This window comes from Lampris incognitus, chromosome 4, assembly GCF_029633865.1.
Source record: "Lampris incognitus isolate fLamInc1 chromosome 4, fLamInc1.hap2, whole genome shotgun sequence".
NCBI lineage: Eukaryota > Metazoa > Chordata > Actinopteri > Lampriformes > Lampridae > Lampris > Lampris incognitus.
Window position 1 is genome coordinate 23,774,367 of NC_079214.1, and position 18,837 is coordinate 23,793,203.

General features: G+C 41.9%; 1 protein-coding gene across 1 annotated transcript in view; it reads right to left on the reverse strand.

Annotated features, from left to right (window-relative positions):
- The window catches only part of LOC130111994 (A disintegrin and metalloproteinase with thrombospondin motifs 7), a 212,530-nt gene that overhangs the window by 173,465 nt on the left and 20,228 nt on the right, over positions 1-18,837 (reverse strand). The window contains exon 2 of the mRNA XM_056279305.1: positions 15,210-15,577. Within this exon, the coding sequence (XP_056135280.1) occupies positions 15,210-15,577 (368 nt within the window). The remainder of the gene's footprint in view (positions 1-15,209; positions 15,578-18,837) is intronic.

Sequence of the window (18,837 nt, forward strand, 5' to 3'; positions counted from 1 at the left end):
TGATCAAGTAACGATAACAATCGACAACTCTGTGGTTTCACAAAGCGTGGCAGCCAAAAATCTTGGTGTTACGTTTGATCCCAGCCTTTCCTTTGATAAGCACATTAAAGAAATCACCAAGACTGCCTTTTTTCACTTACATAACATAGCTAAAATTCGGTCTTTTCTCTCCATGGCTGACGCAGAGATTCTAATACATGCATTTGTTTCATCCAGACTTGATTACTGTAATGTTCTGTTCTCAGGTCTGCCACATTCTAGTACCAAAAGCCTTTAGATGGTTCAGAATGCTGCTGCTAGAATCCTAACTAATACTAGGAAATTTGACCATATTACACCAATTCTTGCCTCCCTTCATTGGCTTCCTATCCATGTTAGATCAGAATACAATGTGCTTCTGCTGACTTATGGGCTTGCCCCATCTTACCTGTCTGATCTCCTTAAACCTTACATGCCATCTCGAGCTCTTCGTTCTCAAAATACAGGGCTCCTGTGTGTACCCAAAGTTAAAAAGAAGTCAGCTGGTGGCAGGGCCTTTTCCTATCCGGCTCCATTGTTGTGGAATAACCTGCCTGCTGCCATCAGACAATCAGAGTCTGTTGAGTCCTTTAAATCCACATTTAAAACTCACCTTTTTGCCTTAGCTTACATTTAGTTGCTTTTAAGTTGAGTGCTTCACAACCTGTACTGGATGGCAGGTTGGTTTTCTTTCTCAATGAATTTACCAACCACTGTTCTGCCGACGAGATTATCGAGTATAGATTACAGAGTATAGATTATGACTAATTGATGACTTAATTAATTATGGCTAATGACTATTGCAAACTGTTCTCTTCTCTAACATGTCTTTTCTCTCTATCTGAATGATGTCTTCTCCTTTCTCTTTTTCTGTGTTTGAATGGTGTCATGTGAGTCTCTCTTGCGTGCATGTGCAGTCGGTTCTCCTCCCAGGTCTCCGTGGTGATGGTGATCGCCATTTGAATGCTGCCTGCCCTGCCTCTCCACACATACGTTTTTCTTTTTTTACATGATGATGCTGGTCGCATGGCTTGGGTCCTTGACTGTTCCGTTGGCATGTGGACACTGTTTGGCATCCTGTTCTTCATAAATTTTATGTCCATTATAATTCTGTTATCCTCTTTCAATGTTGTATTATGTAAATTGCGTGAACACAACATCCACTGCACGCTGTCCGTCTTGGGAGAGAGATCCCTCCTCTGTTGCTCTCCCTGAGGTTTCTTCCTATTTTTTCTCCCTGTTAAAGTTTTTTTTTTAGGGAGTTGTTCCTTATCCGATGAGAGGGTCTAAGGACAAGATGTTGCGTTGCTGTTAAGCCCACTGAGGCAAATTTGTAATTTGTGATACTGGGCTATACAAATAAAATTGATTTGATTTGATCCTAATGTAACCACCAACAGTCAGTGAATCAATGATTCTCCTTAAAATAACAAGTTAGGGCATTATCAGCATGACTCAATCAATGTGAGTAATAGTGGGATGGACATGTACATCTGTGCTTCTTGTACACCAGTGATCACATATGCAATGCCTCATCAATTAAGCGTAAAGTGGTGTGCCTATGCTTAGAGATTTGGCTTTACTGTTACAATGGAAATTGACACCCTGAAAAGTGACATAATAGATCACAAATGATTTCCTCTCTCGGGGCCACTATCAAAAGCACCCTCAAATGGGATGAGGTTATCTCCTGATTGAATGAAATAACAAAGACAGAGTCCTGCCCCCACAGAACTGAGGAAACAGAATGTCTGGGGACCAATTCTATGGGAAGCTTGTGGTAAATATTTGAAATCTTCACTTCTGTTATACAGCTTGTTTTTTTCCACCCTCACCTATCTCATGGATGAGCTCCAGTATGTTTCCCATGCTGCTGTCTTTCAGCTGCCCTTAATCAAGGAATAACATAACACAAGGAACAAAAAAAATGTGGGAAGATTCTCACCAACTCGACTCCCTCGGGAAATGATGTCTTTTGCTACGTTTAATCTGGAAAACAAAACTAGCCCATTAAGACCAAGACCAACTACCAGCATACAATTTCTTCCCAAGCTCAAAAACATGGGTTGACATGTTTCTGTGTCACCAAAACAAAGGGGGTTATTCATAAAACTCACTTGCCAAAAATAACCGCTTAGATAATACCATGGTTGTAGGCATTTTCACAAGTCATGAACGGGGATTAGTGCCTCAGTTTTACCGCTTGCACTTTTTTGAGGCCACTGCCAGTTTTTATATTTTACATGTCTTAAGTGATTCATAAAAGTACATCACTGTGCAAAATTACCGTTTCTTCTGGTAAGATGGTATCGTTTCAACATATGATTATCCATCCTTTATCTACAGTATACCTGCGTAATTGGATTCAGAGTGTCATGGTCACGCCATGGTCACCCAAGCCATGGTTTCTACATCTCATTTCTTGTCCTGCTCTGACAATGCCATCCCAGTTCTGAGTCCTGTCCAGTTTTCCTCTGCTACCCATTTGCCCCAAAGCTTCAATCAAGTTTCTGTGTATTTAAGTTTGGTTGTTTAGTTCTTTTGTTGTCAGAGTGTACCATGTCACCACCATGTTACCATGTCACTGTCAATATTCTCGTCATGTAACCAACATGTGTGCCCCTGATGCCCTCATTTTTCCTACCAGTAAACTGTTTTTTAGGTCTACACCTATCTACAGGCCAGTGGCCACTCTTTCAAGGCTGAGGATGTGCACATCCTTGATAGGGAGGAATGCTCGTTTGAACAGGGAGTCAAAGAGGCCATCTATGTGAAGAGAGAACGACTATCCCTGAACTGAGGGAGGGGGCCTAAGGTTAAGAGATCTGTCGCCATCTTACAATGCTGTGATTGCAACTATTCCCCAATCCTCTGTGAATAGTACACATGGCCATTGTAACTCTATTTAATGGTCACGCCTATTTGCATATGAAATTGATCATTGGTTTCAGTCGTTATGCCACTGTATTGTTTATAAGGGTGGGGATACCCGCAGTCAGTTTAGACTGAAGAGGTCACTTAGATGAGTAAGACAACATATGTCAATAAACGTTGTGTCCAGATGAGCTGATTTAATTTTCTTTGATTTTCTTACCTAGATTATTGAGCATGCTTAAAGACAGTAAACCTTTTTGCTTAACCTGTTACCACGTCTGCATTTTTGTCCTCAATTTCTGTACCAGCCGCAACACAGAGTCACAGGGGGCTGGAGTCTAACCCAGCAGGTACTGAACAGAGGGCAGGAATATGCTCTGGACAGATAATTTTATCACAGGGCCCAAACACACTCACATGTGACGCTTCACTAAAAGACAAAATAACTGATGAATGCAGTAGAATAGCTATCCTATAGTTCTCAGCCAACTGTGCCTTCTCACTTATGATTCGTGGGTTTTATGATGTTTTATGTTGTTTTCATGTATTCCTCTCTAGAAAGTGTTTTTTTTTCAACAATTAAAGTAGATCATCTAACTTTTTCACTGGACCAAAAAAGTCCTGATTATGTTACAATAAACATTTGGGCGAAATTGTCCCTAACCATAAGTAATTGATGGTTTTTTTTTCTTCTTTTTCAATTTTAGTTATTGCCAAATTGGTCTTAAATTTCATTCCAAGTGGCATGGAAAAGCTCTTAAAAAGTCTTAAATCTAACTTGCCTTCAGTGAAAGAACCCTGCATTAGGTTACGGTACTGTTGTAATGTGTCGCAAACATTGGGAAGGATGTATTTCAGTTTAGTTTATGATACAGTTCTGTTGTAATGTGTCACAAATTACCTTCTAAGAAAGTCTAATAAGGATCTAATGGTGGGAAATAAAGATGCAATGTTCCAGCAGCTTCCATAGCCTAATGTTACTGGGGTCAGATAGTGACATGGCAATAAATGGTCTGATGGCTTAACTGGTATGGAAGTAGAGCATCAAGGAAGCACGTATTAGGCTATGTGTTACTAGCTACAAACTCCATGGGACTCCGGAGAACATCCAGGCTACGAGGGATGCATGAAATCGCGACATGTGGTTGATTTCTAATTAGAGTATAATTTGGTATAACAGTGTCTGAATATATTAGCATATTATTTTGGGTCTAATACGGCTTTATATGTGATTTCTAATTACAGCATAATTTAGGTATATGGTGTCTAATTTGTTTACTGTCAGATAAAGTAAACAAACTGTTTGTTTACTGTCTAATAAAGAACATATTATTTCTAGTTTTTGTTTAATTTGATACAAAGTAAGGCTTGTTATGTCTTATTAGTGTACTGTAAAATAAAGTGTGACCTAGAATTCTACCAAAGTCCTAACATAGTTCAAAGTATTTCTTGAAATATGTGGATCTTAATTTTAATTTAGAAGCCAGTGATAATTAGGCTCCCATAAGCCCATTTCTGAGGACAGTGCCTTCCATCTTTTATTACAACAACATACACTAACATTCATGGGCTTCTCCTCTGCCTTTAATACACCTTCTAATGAGAAGCTTCTATGACATGAACATCATCAGCAGCCTGATCCTGTGGATTAGGGAGTTCCTAACGGAAAGGCCCCAGCGAGTCTGCACCAGTAACTCCGCTGTCATTAACACAGGTATGCCACAGGCATGTTTTTTATATCCTGTCTTCCCTTTATACAAAGGAGACCAGGAGCAATATCACTGACCTCTAAATAAATATGTGGATGATATGGTTTTGATTTCCTGCCTCAACCACACTGCAAGTCCAGAGTATGCTCAGTACATCAGCGACTTTGTCTCCTGGTTTGATTGACAATTTTCTGGACCTAAATGTCACCAAGCCCAGGGAGCTGTGCCAATGAGGCAAGATAGGGATCGGTGAAATAATCTCCACACCCATAAATCTATCCAATGTTTCTGTTCATTGCTTGGGCCATTCAAGGGTACACTGTAAGAAGATTATTGTAATATTTACAGTAAATTACTGGCAGCTAGTGGCCAGCAGGATACTGTAATGAGTTCACCGGTATAATACTGTGATATATTTACAGTACCACCTGCATTACTGTACTATTAAACACAGTATATTGCCATGTTTTTTACACACTGTAAAAAAGTTATTTACAGTAATTTACTGGCAGCTAGTGGGCAATAAGTTACTGTAACTATGCTTAGAGTAGATTACTGTATTTCTAACTACAGCAGTGGTATCATTGTTTTGTATATCTGTAAATTAGTACAATGTATAAATTATTTTTGGAGTTTCTAGAAACCTCTTTTCTTTCTCTGTCCTCCTTGTTTTTAAACACCCCCACCCCTACCCATAAAATTATCATGTGTCATATCCCCTTTTTTCCATTTCTTGTTTATTGTACAAATTGTAACAGGCAAGCTGTATGCATTCTTTGAAACAACAGTAACATTAGAAACCATAAAGCAATGAACATTTAAATATGGCTGTAACATGAACAATGCACAGTAAATCGTCAAAATACTGAAGCCACTTCATTAGTCAACTACAAGCCAATATTTTAGGGGAACTCTGCCAAGTTAAAAAGGTACTATTTGACAAATACTCTATTCTTTTTGCATTATTACTAATGTAACATGAATGCATATTAAAACAGTTGGGCCAGGGCATCCGGGTGGTGTGGCAGCCTATTCCATTGCCTACCAACACGGGGATCGCCGGTTCGAATCCCGTGTTACCTCCGGCTTGGTCAGGCATCCCTACAGACACAATTGGCCGTGTCTGCAGGTGGGAAGCCGGATGTGAGTATGTGTCTTAGTCATTCTTCTTTCTGTCTTCAGAGTATTCTTTCCATGTTGTTGCCTTGAGCTCAGTGTAGTCCAGTCGCATTCGCTCCTTTGTCCACTGGCTTGGCCAGCTCTGCTATCTCCCTCCGCCACTATGCCATCACCTTCCTGTCCAACTGCCTGGCTTGCCTACCTCAATAAATCCCTCTTTCCTACTCGCCTTGTCCCTTGCCTGTGTCTGGCTACTGGGTTCACTCGTCTCACCTGTAACACCTTATCCTTTAATATGTAGTGCAAGGGATGATCAGTCAGAGCCCTGAAAATTAATAAACATATTAAAAAAGCAATGAAGTTTGTTTTGTTAGACAGGAAGAAAGACAGGAACAGGAAGAAATGGAAACGGATGATCCACTGTGGCGACCCCTGATGGGAGCAGCCAAAAGTAGTAGTAGTAATTAACAAAGCAATGAAGTTCATTATCGTGAGGTTTATTATCACTCCCTTCAATGCAAAGGCAAACCTATTATCATAACCTCACCTGCACTAGTCAGTCTGCCAATCGAACTCTGAAAAGCCCCTGATTATGATGTCTTAACATTCTATGTACTCCCATTGTCCTTCACTAAATCCCTAAAGCATCTCAATTGAATTTTAAACACCAAATCTATTTTGCATGAAGAAACAACCTGTCATTCGCCACAAACTTTAACTGTCTGGGTTTTCCCTCTTCACAGTGCAAAAAGACTGCATTTAATCAGTGGACACCACTCATTTCTATTACAACACCATTTATTATTTATAATAGTTATTTGTATTATTATTACTGTTGCTTAAGGCACTGCTTAGGTGTAAAAATTACTTTTTTCAGCAAGAGGTAGTCCTTGTATAGCCTAAGAAAGTAGCAGAAATGTGCAGAAAGTAGTTTTGAATGCATTTTGTTGAAGGGAAACAATAATCTTGAACTTTTTTGGGAAAGGGTAACAAACAAAAATAGATAATAAAATAGATACAAAAAATGTGAAGAACATAAATCAATCAACTCGAATTAGAACATGTAGGACAGTATGTGTTTATGGACTTTGCAGCTGTATTCCGCACATGTGCAGCATATGGTATTTGTTTTACAGTCCTTTAGGGGGCAGAATTGACATCTCCTCTTGCCTGCCTCCCCTGGGCCAGCAGCTGGTGGATCAGGACAAGATTCAGCCCCCTGAACAGCTTTCACAAGTGCTGCAGAGGCTGGTGTGCGGGGGACATGCTCCCTTCTTTCAATGTGTGGGGTTACAACTGCCTTTCCCAGCTGCTCCAGGAACACCCACCTCTTGTTCCGCTTGTCAGACATCCAGGTAGGGTTGATCTTGTTCCATATCATGAAGGCATTGTATGAGGACACATGAGTGATGTTATGGAAGATGACCAGGGGCCAGCGGGCAGTCATCCTCCTGCAGCTGTAAGTTCCAATCACCTTGTCCAGGTTGTCCACACCTCCTTTGTTGTGGTTGTAGTCCAGGATGATGGCTGGCTTCCTGTCCTTACGATCACTGATGTCACCCGTTTTGGGCAGTGTGCTCAGGAAGACCACATTCTTGTTCCTCTTTGTAAGGTAAGAAACTAGAGTGGTGGTGGGGGTGAAGGCAAACTTTGATAAGAAGGCCTCTCTCCCCCGTGTTGCGAGGAGTGCAGGGGGGAGCTCAGGCTTGTTCTTTCTAACTGTGCCAACCGTGGTGATCTTCCTCTTCAGGAGCTGCTGGCTGAGTTCATATGAAGTGAAGATATTGTCACACGTGATATTGTACCCCCTCAGTACAGCTATCATATCAAGGACAACCCGCATCCCCTGGTTCTTCTCCAGGCCTCCACTGGTCAGCTTCCCTGTGTAGACTTGAATCTTCCAAGCGTAGCTGGATTGTGCATCACAGGCCACCCATATCTTGATGCCATAATTTGCTGGCTTGCTGGGCCTATACTGCAGGAAAGGACAGTGACCTTTTGACACAAGAGATTACCATCAGTAATTAGTATCAATGTCACAGAAAACAATCGCATAAATCAATGATATTACAGTAATATATAATAAAACAGTGAAAATCACTTACATTACAGATATTAAAATAAAAATGTACCTTTGAATGGAACCAGTTGCTCATCCAACGTTACTTCAGGACCAGGGTTGTAGAGGTATGGCAGATGCTCCACCCACTTCTCCCAGATCTCTCTTATGGCCACCAGTTTGCCTCTCGCACGTCTTATAGCTCTTGACTCGTGGTTATCAAATCGTAGAATTCTTGAGAAAGCGTGAAAGACTTTCAGGGGCATCATAGCACGGAAAATCACCCTTCCCCTGTCTGCATCCCAGAGACTAGATGTAGCCTCACCTCTGGACCTGTAAACACCTGCTAAGATTAGCAGCCCTATGTTGGCACGCAGGTCAATCTCATCCATCCTTTTCCAGTTGTCTCCATATTTACGGACACCCTCCAAATTTGTCATCTCCAGGGTGATTTTTTTGATGGCTGGTGTGATGAACAAGTTGAATGTTGAGGCAATGTCCTGGGCATGGTTAACTGCATAGCTTGTGGGCCCTGGGGTCATCTTTATGACATTTTGTGCTGCCATACTGCCCTGGTTGCCATATGGTTACGAGGACCATGTTATTTTGCTGTTCTTTGACAAAAATGTCTCTCTTTCACCTTGGGGGATTTCTTCTTTATTTGAAGATGATGCATCATGATGTTGTATTCTTCCACATCTTCTTCTTCAGATACCTCCACTTCTAAATCACTGTTCTCTTGTTCCTCCTGGACATCTGAAAAAAAAATCAGATCTAGGACCTGTTGGGCACTGAAATGTGCACTCATGGCTTCAGCAAAGAGAGAACAAGGAGTACTGTCACCTGCAGAACCTTTATGCTTGATGCTGCACCTGCAAAAGAGAGTTTTAGTTTTGTTTGAGATCAATCAGTAGCACAGAGACTCAATTTCCCATTGTATGTGGTGTGTGTGGGTGTGTCTCTGTGGTTTTTGTCATGTGTAACTGACTGTGACTATGATTTTAACTTCTTATGATTTTAACCCTGAGACGATATTTTTACCCTGGTGGTGTAAAGCTTTCATGGAAATATGAACAAAGGCAATGTTTCGCTTTTTCTAATGTTGGGGTCACACTAGGAAAAGTCATCACATTTTAGGTTGAAAAAAAAAAGATAATTTAGGGGGTTTTCTCTGCTGTTACACACAGTAACAGGTCATTTTTTACCCTAATACAGCAGAAGGGGTAACACGGGGTTCATAGCTGAGGCCTTCTGCTGAACTTCTGCACTTGTGCTGCTGGCAAAACTAACTTATCTTCTTTGGAAATGCACATCAGGATCAGGCTTTTTATTTTCAGTTTCCTTCAAGTTTTCAGAACGATATGAAAGATAAGCCATTTGATCACTGCAAGGCCAGACAGGTCTTTTAAAGGTTAAAACAAACCCAAACGTTTTAAACTCTATAATAAGGGCAACATTGCTTCATTTGAAATTATAACCCAATGCAAGGGTGCAAAAATCAACTAAATATTGGTCAAAAAGTGTTCAAGAAACCCAGTAAGGGCAAATGCAGACTGTGTGCCATCATACTCACCTCATGCCATAAGTGGTGTAACAGGCATAGTCTCCTCTACTTAATGAGCAAAACAATAAAAATCAATGCAACTTCCTAATATCAATTTCAGGCAGATTCAGCTTTGTTAGCTCTTCATGCTACTACTACTACTACTACTACTACTACCTTCAGCTGCCCCTGTTAGGGGTCGCCACAGTGGATCATCTGTTTCCATTTCTTCCTGCATCTTCCTCTGTCATACCTGCCACCTGAATGTCTTCCCTCACCACATCCACAAACCTCCTCTTTGGCCTTCCTCTTTTCCTCTTCCCTGGCAGCTCTATATTCAGCATCCTTCTCCCAATATAGCTCTTCATGCATTCTAGCCAAAAGGTGGGTATCGTGTACCTCCTTGCGCACCTCCTTGTGTAAAAGCATTTTAGCCTGCATTCAAAGATGAAACATGTCAACATTGCTCATGAAATCATCCCCGTCCACATCATCATTTGCGATATCATGCTGATCATCTAAGTCTGCCTAAAATTTCACTGTTCTTGGAGCTATTCATACTTGCAGTGGCTGTGCCAAGAGAGTCATGGCTGCCACACGGGGGATAAAGTTATGTATTTTTGTCCTTCCTGCTCAAGACTGAGGAAAAAGATGATCAGACATGAAAATACTTTTGAGCGGCTTGCATGGGGCGTGACACTTCTCTTCCATCTCTAATATGCCACTGAAAATGCTCACTAAGGCTGAAAAAATTGCTGACTCAAAGCTACAACCATCAGCTCTGCATGCCAAGTCAACTCCTTCAATGTGCCTTTAGTGCTGCTGGTTTAACATTACCTGTCTCCTTGAGAAATTGGTGCAAGTGCAAAAAGTGTCACACATATAGTAAGGCATTCTGCCACCCCACATGGAAAACGAAAAGTTTACAAGATCTGTGTATGTCTTAACACATCCAGCAAATGTAGAAATTAGAGCTGCACTGTGCTTTCACATGTAAGGCATTTTGATAGGGTAAAATACTCGATTGCTAGTTAACTATTGCTAGCTAGCTAACATAGCTGGATTACTTATGACCCAGGAAGACTAGAGAACTGATTCAAAGTTAATATTATTGCAAAGAACAGTGATTTTGCATTGAAGATACAGTACTTACAGAATTCCTGGCTGGCAACGATGTTGGAATGCCTTGTTTGCGTGCCGCTCAACCTCGATAAGCCACTCTTCTCAGACACGTGAGATTCTCCAGGGAGCAGACCTCTACCACACCGCTAAACTCTCGAGGAGCAGCAGGGCTTTAGTCCAGTCGGTCGCATCTGTCTACCATTAACTTAACATTACATTTAGAATAGAGTGAAGCTAATGGTACGCTGCAGCTTGCGGCTAAAAGCGGATTCCCCTTTACAAAGATAAAAAGCATGTTTTCAACATGATTACTTCTCTCCTCAACACTAAAAAAAAAAAAGAAAAAGAAAAAAAAGAAAAAAGAAAACCTTACCAATACACACATACATAGGCAAAATCACATTTACAAAAAAAAGCCCACAGGCACATATAACTGAAAATGAAAGAATAACTTTTCGGTCGCTAATGGCTAATGTTGCTCGACTCTGAAATTGCGAGTTTTTTTTGGTATGTGGACAGGCTGCATGATAACATACACTACCGTTCAAAAGTTTGGGATCACCCAAACAATTTTGTGTTTTCCATGAAAAGTCACACTTATTCACCACCATATGTTGTGAAATGAATAGAAAATAGAGTCAAGACATTGACAAGGTTAGAAATAATGATTTGTATTTGAAATAAAAATTTTTTTACATCAAACTTTGCTTTCGTCAAAGAATCCTCCATTTGCAGCAATTACAGCATTGCAGACCTTTGGCATTCTAGCTGTTAATTTGTTGAGGTAATCTGGAGAAATTGCACCCCACGCTTCCAGAAGCAGCTCCCACAAGTTGGATTGGTTGGATGGGCACTTCTTTGAGCAGATTGAGTTTCTGGAGCATCACATTTGTGGGGTCAATTAAACGCTCAAAATGGCCAGAAAAAGAGAACTTTCATCTGAAACTCGACAGTCTATTCTTGTTCTTAGAAATGAAGGCTATTCCATGCGAGAAATTGCTAAGAAATTGAAGATTTCCTACACCGGTGTGTACTACTCCCTTCAGAGGACAGCACAAACAGGCTCTAACCAGAGTAGAAAAAGAAGTGGGAGGCCGCGTTGCACAACTGAGCAAGAAGATAAGTACATTAGAGTCTCTAGTTTGAGAAACAGACGCCTCACAGGTCCCCAATTGGCATCTTCATTAAATAGTACCTGTTAGAGCCTGTTTGTGCTGTCCTCTGAAGGGAGTAGTACACACCGGTGTAGGAAATCTTCAATTTCTTAGCAATTTCTCGCATGGAATAGCCTTCATTTCTAAGAACAAGAATAGACTGTCGAGTTTCAGATGAAAGTTCTCTTTTTCTGGCCATTTTGAGCGTTTAATTGACCCCACAAATGTGATGCTCCAGAAACTCAATCTGCTCAAAGAAGTGCCCATCCAACCAATCCAACTTGTGGGAGCTGCTTCTGGAAGCGTGGGGTGCAATTTCTCCAGATTACCTCAACAAATTAACAGCTAGAATGCCAAAGGTCTGCAATGCTGTAATTGCTGCAAATGGAGGATTCTTTAACGAAAGCAAAGTTTGATGTAAAAAAAATCTTATTTCAAATAAAAATCATTATTTCTAACCTTGTCAATGTCTTGACTCTATTTTCTACTCATTTCACAACATATGGTGGTGAATAAGTGTGACTTTTCATGGAAAACACGAAATTGTTTGGGTGATCCCAAACTTTTGAACGGTAGTGTAAGTAGTTCAAATTCAAACTGAAGTTGTGGATTTAGTCTGGGGCCTCATCACTTTGTGGACCTGAACCAGATTTGTTTAACATAGGCTTTACAATATCCACCCATCCATCCATCATCTGAACCGCTTATCCTGCTCTCAGTGTCGCGGGGATGCTGGAGCCTATTCCAGCAGTCATTGGACGGCAGGTAGGGAGACACCCTGGACAAGCTGCCAGGCCATCACACCCCCCCCCCCCACACACACACACACACACTTAACACCTAGGGACAATTTAGTACAGCCGATTCACCTGACCTACATGTCTTTGGACTGTGGGAGGAAACCGGATCTCCCGGAGGAAACCCACGCAGGCATGGGGAGAATATGCAAACTCCACACAGAGGACGACCCGGGACGACCCACCAAGGTTCGACTACCCCAGGGCTCAAACCCAGGACCTTCTTGCTGTGAGGTGATCGCGCTAACCACTGCGTCACCGTGCCGCCCTGATTTACAATATATTGTAATAATAATAATAAATAATAATACAAGGCTGAACCAAGTGAATGAAAGCGCAACTTTTGACTGTCAAAGAAAACAGAAAGGACAGTAGAATGAAAGACAAGCAAGCTCGACTATATAAATTCAAACATAAGGGAAAAAACATCATATCAGATTATCATGGCCCACAGCACTCTTTCTTTGATTTTCACCACAAATTTCTATCAGTTTTTCTGTATTTGCTATCATTAATCAATATACAATGTTCAAATCATAGACTGCATAAGGTTAAAATATGTTGTTCACTTTATCAGGGGAAAAACTTACAGTAATACACTAACTATTGTGATTTTCTACAGTAATTATTTTCTGCAGTTGCTTACTGTTATTATCCACCAACCAGGGATTTATTTCCTATAATATATAGCGCTGTACTATAAAATTGATGTACAGTAATGTACTGTGCACAACGCAGTAACTTATATTTGTGGATTTCACAGATATTTGTTACGGTGTATTGCAGCTGAAACATGGCATGTGGTGGAGTTACCTAGAGATATGATTAAAAAAAGCTCCTGCATGTTTGAAAGACCTCTTGGAAGCCCACCTAATTTGAACTGCAGCCCAGAAGTTCCAAGTCTTTCTTTTTATTATATATTTTTTCCAAATGTTTTTGTCAAGTCTAAAGTTGTTTTGTTTAATTCTATCAACTTGAGGTTTTTGTTTGCTTCAAGTAATCATGTTTGGCAGACTAATAGTAGTAAACCATACCATGAAAAACAACAAAGGAAAGAGCTGACATATTTAAAGTTAGACATGCCACTTCAGTCACTGTCATTAAACACAGTGCCTTAGGCTAAGAACACCCTCTCTCACCACTCTTAAAATTTTGTAAAAAAAAACAAAAAACATCACTACAGATTCGTCTTACTGGGCTTGGTGGTCTTCCCCTCATTCCCCTGTACCCCAGCCTCCCCTCTGAGTTTTGGGCATCCAGCCATGAAAAGCCATGATGGAAAGCATTCACCACACAACAGCTGGTTTATTTGAGAGGGATAAACAGTTCAGCTTTAAAGTGTTATGCACAAACAACTGAGCAATTCAGTATATCATCTCACGCTACAATATGAATGGCTATTAGAAAAAAAGAAGAAAGCCACTTTATTTTTGTCATCGTACAGATGTTTGGTTACAATGAAATTTGTCTTCTACATTTAACCCATATAGGAGCAGTGGGCAACTGTGGTGCAGCCCGGGGACCAACTCCAGTTCTTCTTTCCATTGCCTCAGTCAGGGGCACAGACAGGAGTATTAACCTAACATGCATGTCTTTTTGATGGTGGGAGGAAACCGCAGCACCCGGAGGAAACCCACGTAGACACGGGGAGAACATGCAAACTCCACACAGAAAGGACCTGGGACTGCCTGGGGTTCGAACCCAGGACCTTCTTGCTGTGAGACAATGGTGCTTACCACTGGGCCACCTTGCAGCCTCAAAAAAAGTCATTATGCTATGATTTAATCTCTGCACGCAATCTGTGATAGAGTAAGTTTTTTTAAAAGATCCTCTACTACTTATTGTAAATACCTAGTTACACACTTGACTGTATAGAGATCAGAAATCTATAGTTTATCTAGACTGATTAATGAATCTGTAATCTATTGTGATTTGATTTGGAGAATGTTCACAAAATGTTTATATGTACCTGTAGTATTATGTGTGTGTGTGTGTGTGTGTGTGTGTTGTCTACAATCTGACATCAATTGAATTCAAAATCTACTGATTCTAAAGAGTTCATCTTTTTTTCTGGGATAGCTAAATCTATAATAATTGCAGAAATATCATATTTGAGCTCTCCCCCTAACTTTTAAAGCGATAATTGCATTTCCCGGGTTATTATTATGTGCCCCTCTTACACAGAGCAAGACAAACTTGTGGAAACCTTGTTTTATGTTTGTGCGTGCAGTTTGAAGGTATGTTGGACAGTGAGTTCAGCCTAGTTTAGCTCAGTCCTGGACATCTACCGGCTCCTCTCAAAAGATGGGAAATGCACCTTCCTCGAAGCCCATCGTTACTACTTTTTACTTGTTAGCCTAGCATGTTTTCACAAGAACATCCAAAATCCTAAAAATTAGGTTATGGTTTTAAACTATTTTTCTATAATACAAATATCTTACTTCCTCTGTCTTCTTCTACAACGGGAGATGATAGAAATTACAGGGGTTTTTTTCGTGACACCAAACCAAATTATGTTGCATGACTTAAAGAGTAATTACACTCACTGTTTCATTTCATTCACTGTTATTCAGACTGAATGATCAACTGAATGGCCATTTTGTTAACACTCCATTATGCAGTTTGAAATTGCCAATTTCAACAAATAGCCTACATTACTTTTATCATCTGATCACATATTTCAGACTTCCTGTTTCAGTTACCACCCAAAACAAAGATTTGATCAAACAAAAACCTATGTATTTAGGTAAAAAAAGACTCCAAGCTTATAAATGCCATTTTGATTGTGTGATAGTTTGCATATAATCCACTCACCAGTCCGTCACAGGTACTAATGGCTGCTCTGCCCCTCACAGATGTTTGGTCCCATACTTCACCTAAGAAGAGGCACTGGGAGGAGCCGGGACTGTGGATCTTGGACCCACGGATGCCACCAAATCTCCTCTCAGTTAGGAAGCCTGGAGCGAGCAGGTGTGGGTTGAGGGTGAGATTAAAGTGCAAGTTTTGGCTGCCATGCCGCAGCTGGTAGAAGATCCGGTCGGAGTTCCTCGGTTCTGTTGAGGCATCACGACGCTGAATGCGGCTTGCATGGTGGGGCAGGAAGTTGGACAGGAAGCGACCTTTGGCATCGACTCTAATCGGATGAACCACTTCATACTGCAACAGCTCATCTAGAAAACTCTCTGGCAGAGCAATGGAGAGGACAGAAAAAACACAATTGTTATTAAACCACTAACTGACTGTAAAGTTGTATACACACATGGAAAGTGATAAACAACCTATTTATTTGCCTTATGTAATCTGTCACTTTAATGTTTGGATATAGGCCACAGTATATACTTGAGTACTCCAAGAACAATGCTAAGTGCTATACACAGTGCAAGTGAAAAAATGTTTCAACATGGAGGTTGTTGAGTTTCAAATAGAGCTCTCACATACATCGCCATTAGAGTGCCATACTTATTCACTGCTTGGATGTTTAAACTCATTTCTCTGACCATTTTCACAGTTTTAATCAGAAAGACCGTCGTAAAAAAATCTATAATCTTTGCAAGAACCAGGCTGATGCCTTGAAAATTGGAAGAAACTTTCCTGAGAAAAATATGCCTATCAACCATTATGGCTCTTTGTAATACTCGTTTGTTTCCATACTAAAATAGTCCAGACTAAAATAGACCCTCCTGGATGCTGTGGCCAGACACCTGGACTCAGCACACCCCCACACAAGGATTTTATTCATGGACTTCGTCTCTGCTTTTAACACTGTTAACATACACACTTTGCTCAAATGCCCCCTGGAACTACACGTCATTGGTTATTTTAATTGGCTGTGGTGGTTTGTTTTGCTGAGGTTGTTTTATTTGTTTCGTTTCTCTGTGTCTTTTAACGCACTGATCAGCATTGTATTCTGTGCAATGAAAAAAGGCTTTCTATTCTATTCTATGTCAATAAAGCCTTTCCCAGTGAGTCTTATGGCCAAATGTCTTTACAGCAAAGTGCGACAAATTTCTCAGTAGTGTCTTGTTCAATATGTGCCGGAAGAAGTGCTTGATTTTTGAAGGAGAGCTTACTTTGACCAGGGAGAAAGAAGCATGTATGTCACCTCAACCCAGAGGTGCCAGAATTGTGCCCATTGGAGATCAATACTTTTGCACATTTGTCACAACTAACAACATCCAGCTCAATTCTGTCTTTGTCAGTAACAACTGAGAATTTTTTCCAAATGTCAAGACTTGCCTTGCTTTGCTTTTGTATTGTAATGGCCTGCTTTGATCTTTTCAACTTCATTTGTTGACTCTATCCTTCTGGTTAGCACTAGCTAAATCCCGGGACCCACGGTTTAATTTTTACTGCCGGGAGAATGTGTTAGCCTTCATATTTTTGGAGTCTGGGCAGTATGAAAGGGAAAAGTCAAAATGGTTAAAAAACAGAGCTCACCTGGCCCGCCAGGAATTCAATCGAGCAAATGTATTTTAAGTTTTTGTGATCCGTCCAAACCACAAACTGTTGCTCTGCCTCCTCTAATCAGTGTCTCCACTCCTCTAGGGCCAGTTTCACAGGCAGTAACTCCCGATTGCCAATAACATAGTTCTTCTCTGTTGGGGATAGTTTGTGGGAGAAAGAGGCGCGTGGATGTATCTTCTGGTCCCCTACCTATAATTGCGAGAGCATAGCTCCTACCCCAGTGTCTGAGGCATCCACCTCCGCAATGAACTGATGCACTGGTTCTGGGAAGACAAGAATGGGAGCAGACCTCCCTGGTGGTTGATATAGGCCACTGTGGTCATATTGTCCATCCTCACCAGCACATTATGCCCTGGAAAAATGGCAGAAAATGTTTTAGCAATAGAAACACTGCTAGAAGCTCCAAGTAGTTCATATGGGCATGATGGAGATGTGTGCTCCAGACCCCATTTACTGCCCTGCCTTCGAAAACATCACCCGAGCCTGATAGGCTGGCATCTGTATTCACTACTATTCTGGCTGATATCGTGCCCATATGCACACCCTCCGTCAGGAGAGACAGCCGTTTCCAAGGGCGAAGCGCAAGAGCGCATGACGCAGACACCATAACCCTGCAGGGTCTGTGGCACATGGGGTCCAGTCTAAGAGAAGCCACCCAACGCTGGAAATCTCTCATGTATAGCCTGCCCAGCCTCACCACCAACAGCGCTGATGCCATCAGTCCCAATAACCTGAGACACAGACCATATGTGACCCGTTTCGTTATGACAAAATGCACCAGAGTGGACCTGAATGTGTCCACTCTCTCGGCTGACAGGTGGACCATGTGGGTGAGCGGATTCAACGTGTGACCCAGAAAAGCTATGTCCTGTCTTGGTGATAACACTCTCTTTTCCCTGTTCACCACAAATCCCAGCTCGGCCAGGTGTGTCAACACAATGCTCCTGTGCATAACAGCCTCCTGTTCCCAGCGTGCCAGCACTAGCCAGTCGTCCAGACAGGTGGCTAAGCAGATGCCTCGCTCCCTGAGGGGAGCTACAGCCATCTCGACACATTTCACAAACACCCTCGGGCTCAGTGACAGGCCAAATGGGAGTACTAGGTACTCGTACACAGTGTCCTGAAATGTGAACCTTAAATATTCCTGTGTGGAGTATAAATGGAGATGTAAAAATATGCGTCCTTCAGGTCGATCGATGTGAACTAATCGCCCGGACACACCAAACGTATCAGGGCTGTGTGTGTGAGCATGCGAAACTTGTATCTCCTGAGATACTTGTTTAAAGTACGTAGGTCCAGAATGGGATGAACAATCCCACATTTGAACTGAGTCTCATCTCCTCTTGGCTGGGATGCACGAACTGAGCTCCAGGCCCACACGCCACCGACAAAGAGGGTTGGCACTGGGGGATTCCTCCCCAGACACACTGGAACACTGGACTGCCAGGGAACAGGGGATGGCTGGCACGTCAGCTTTCCGCGGGAGTCAGAGCTGTAAGGCTTCGTCTTCCCTTTTCTTTGCCTCACATCTTTTTTGCATGGAAGCGAGAGCCCAGCCAAATATGCCATCAGGAACAACTGGGATGTCCAAGACGTCCCCTTCTCTTTATCTGACAAGTTTGTCAGATTGAGCCATCTTGCGCTCTCCTGCAGCACCAACATCGACATACACTTACCCGCGGCCTGGACAACACCTCGCTGGACACGCAGACAGATATCCGCAATCGTGGTAATCTCAACCCACACGGAAGCGTCAGGTACCTCGGTCATGTCATCGAAAAGCTCCGTTTGGTAAGCAGACAACATGGAGCTGACGTCGAGTGCTCTCACTGCCGCTTTGCTAGCTCTCTCAGTCATGGCGGAATGGAAGCGGTCAACTTTGGCGGGGAGGGTGGGTGGTCTGGATGACGTAGCCAACAACCATGAGTGGAGGTGGGCTGCCACCAGCGGCTCCATGGGTGGCATGCAGGTCATGGCA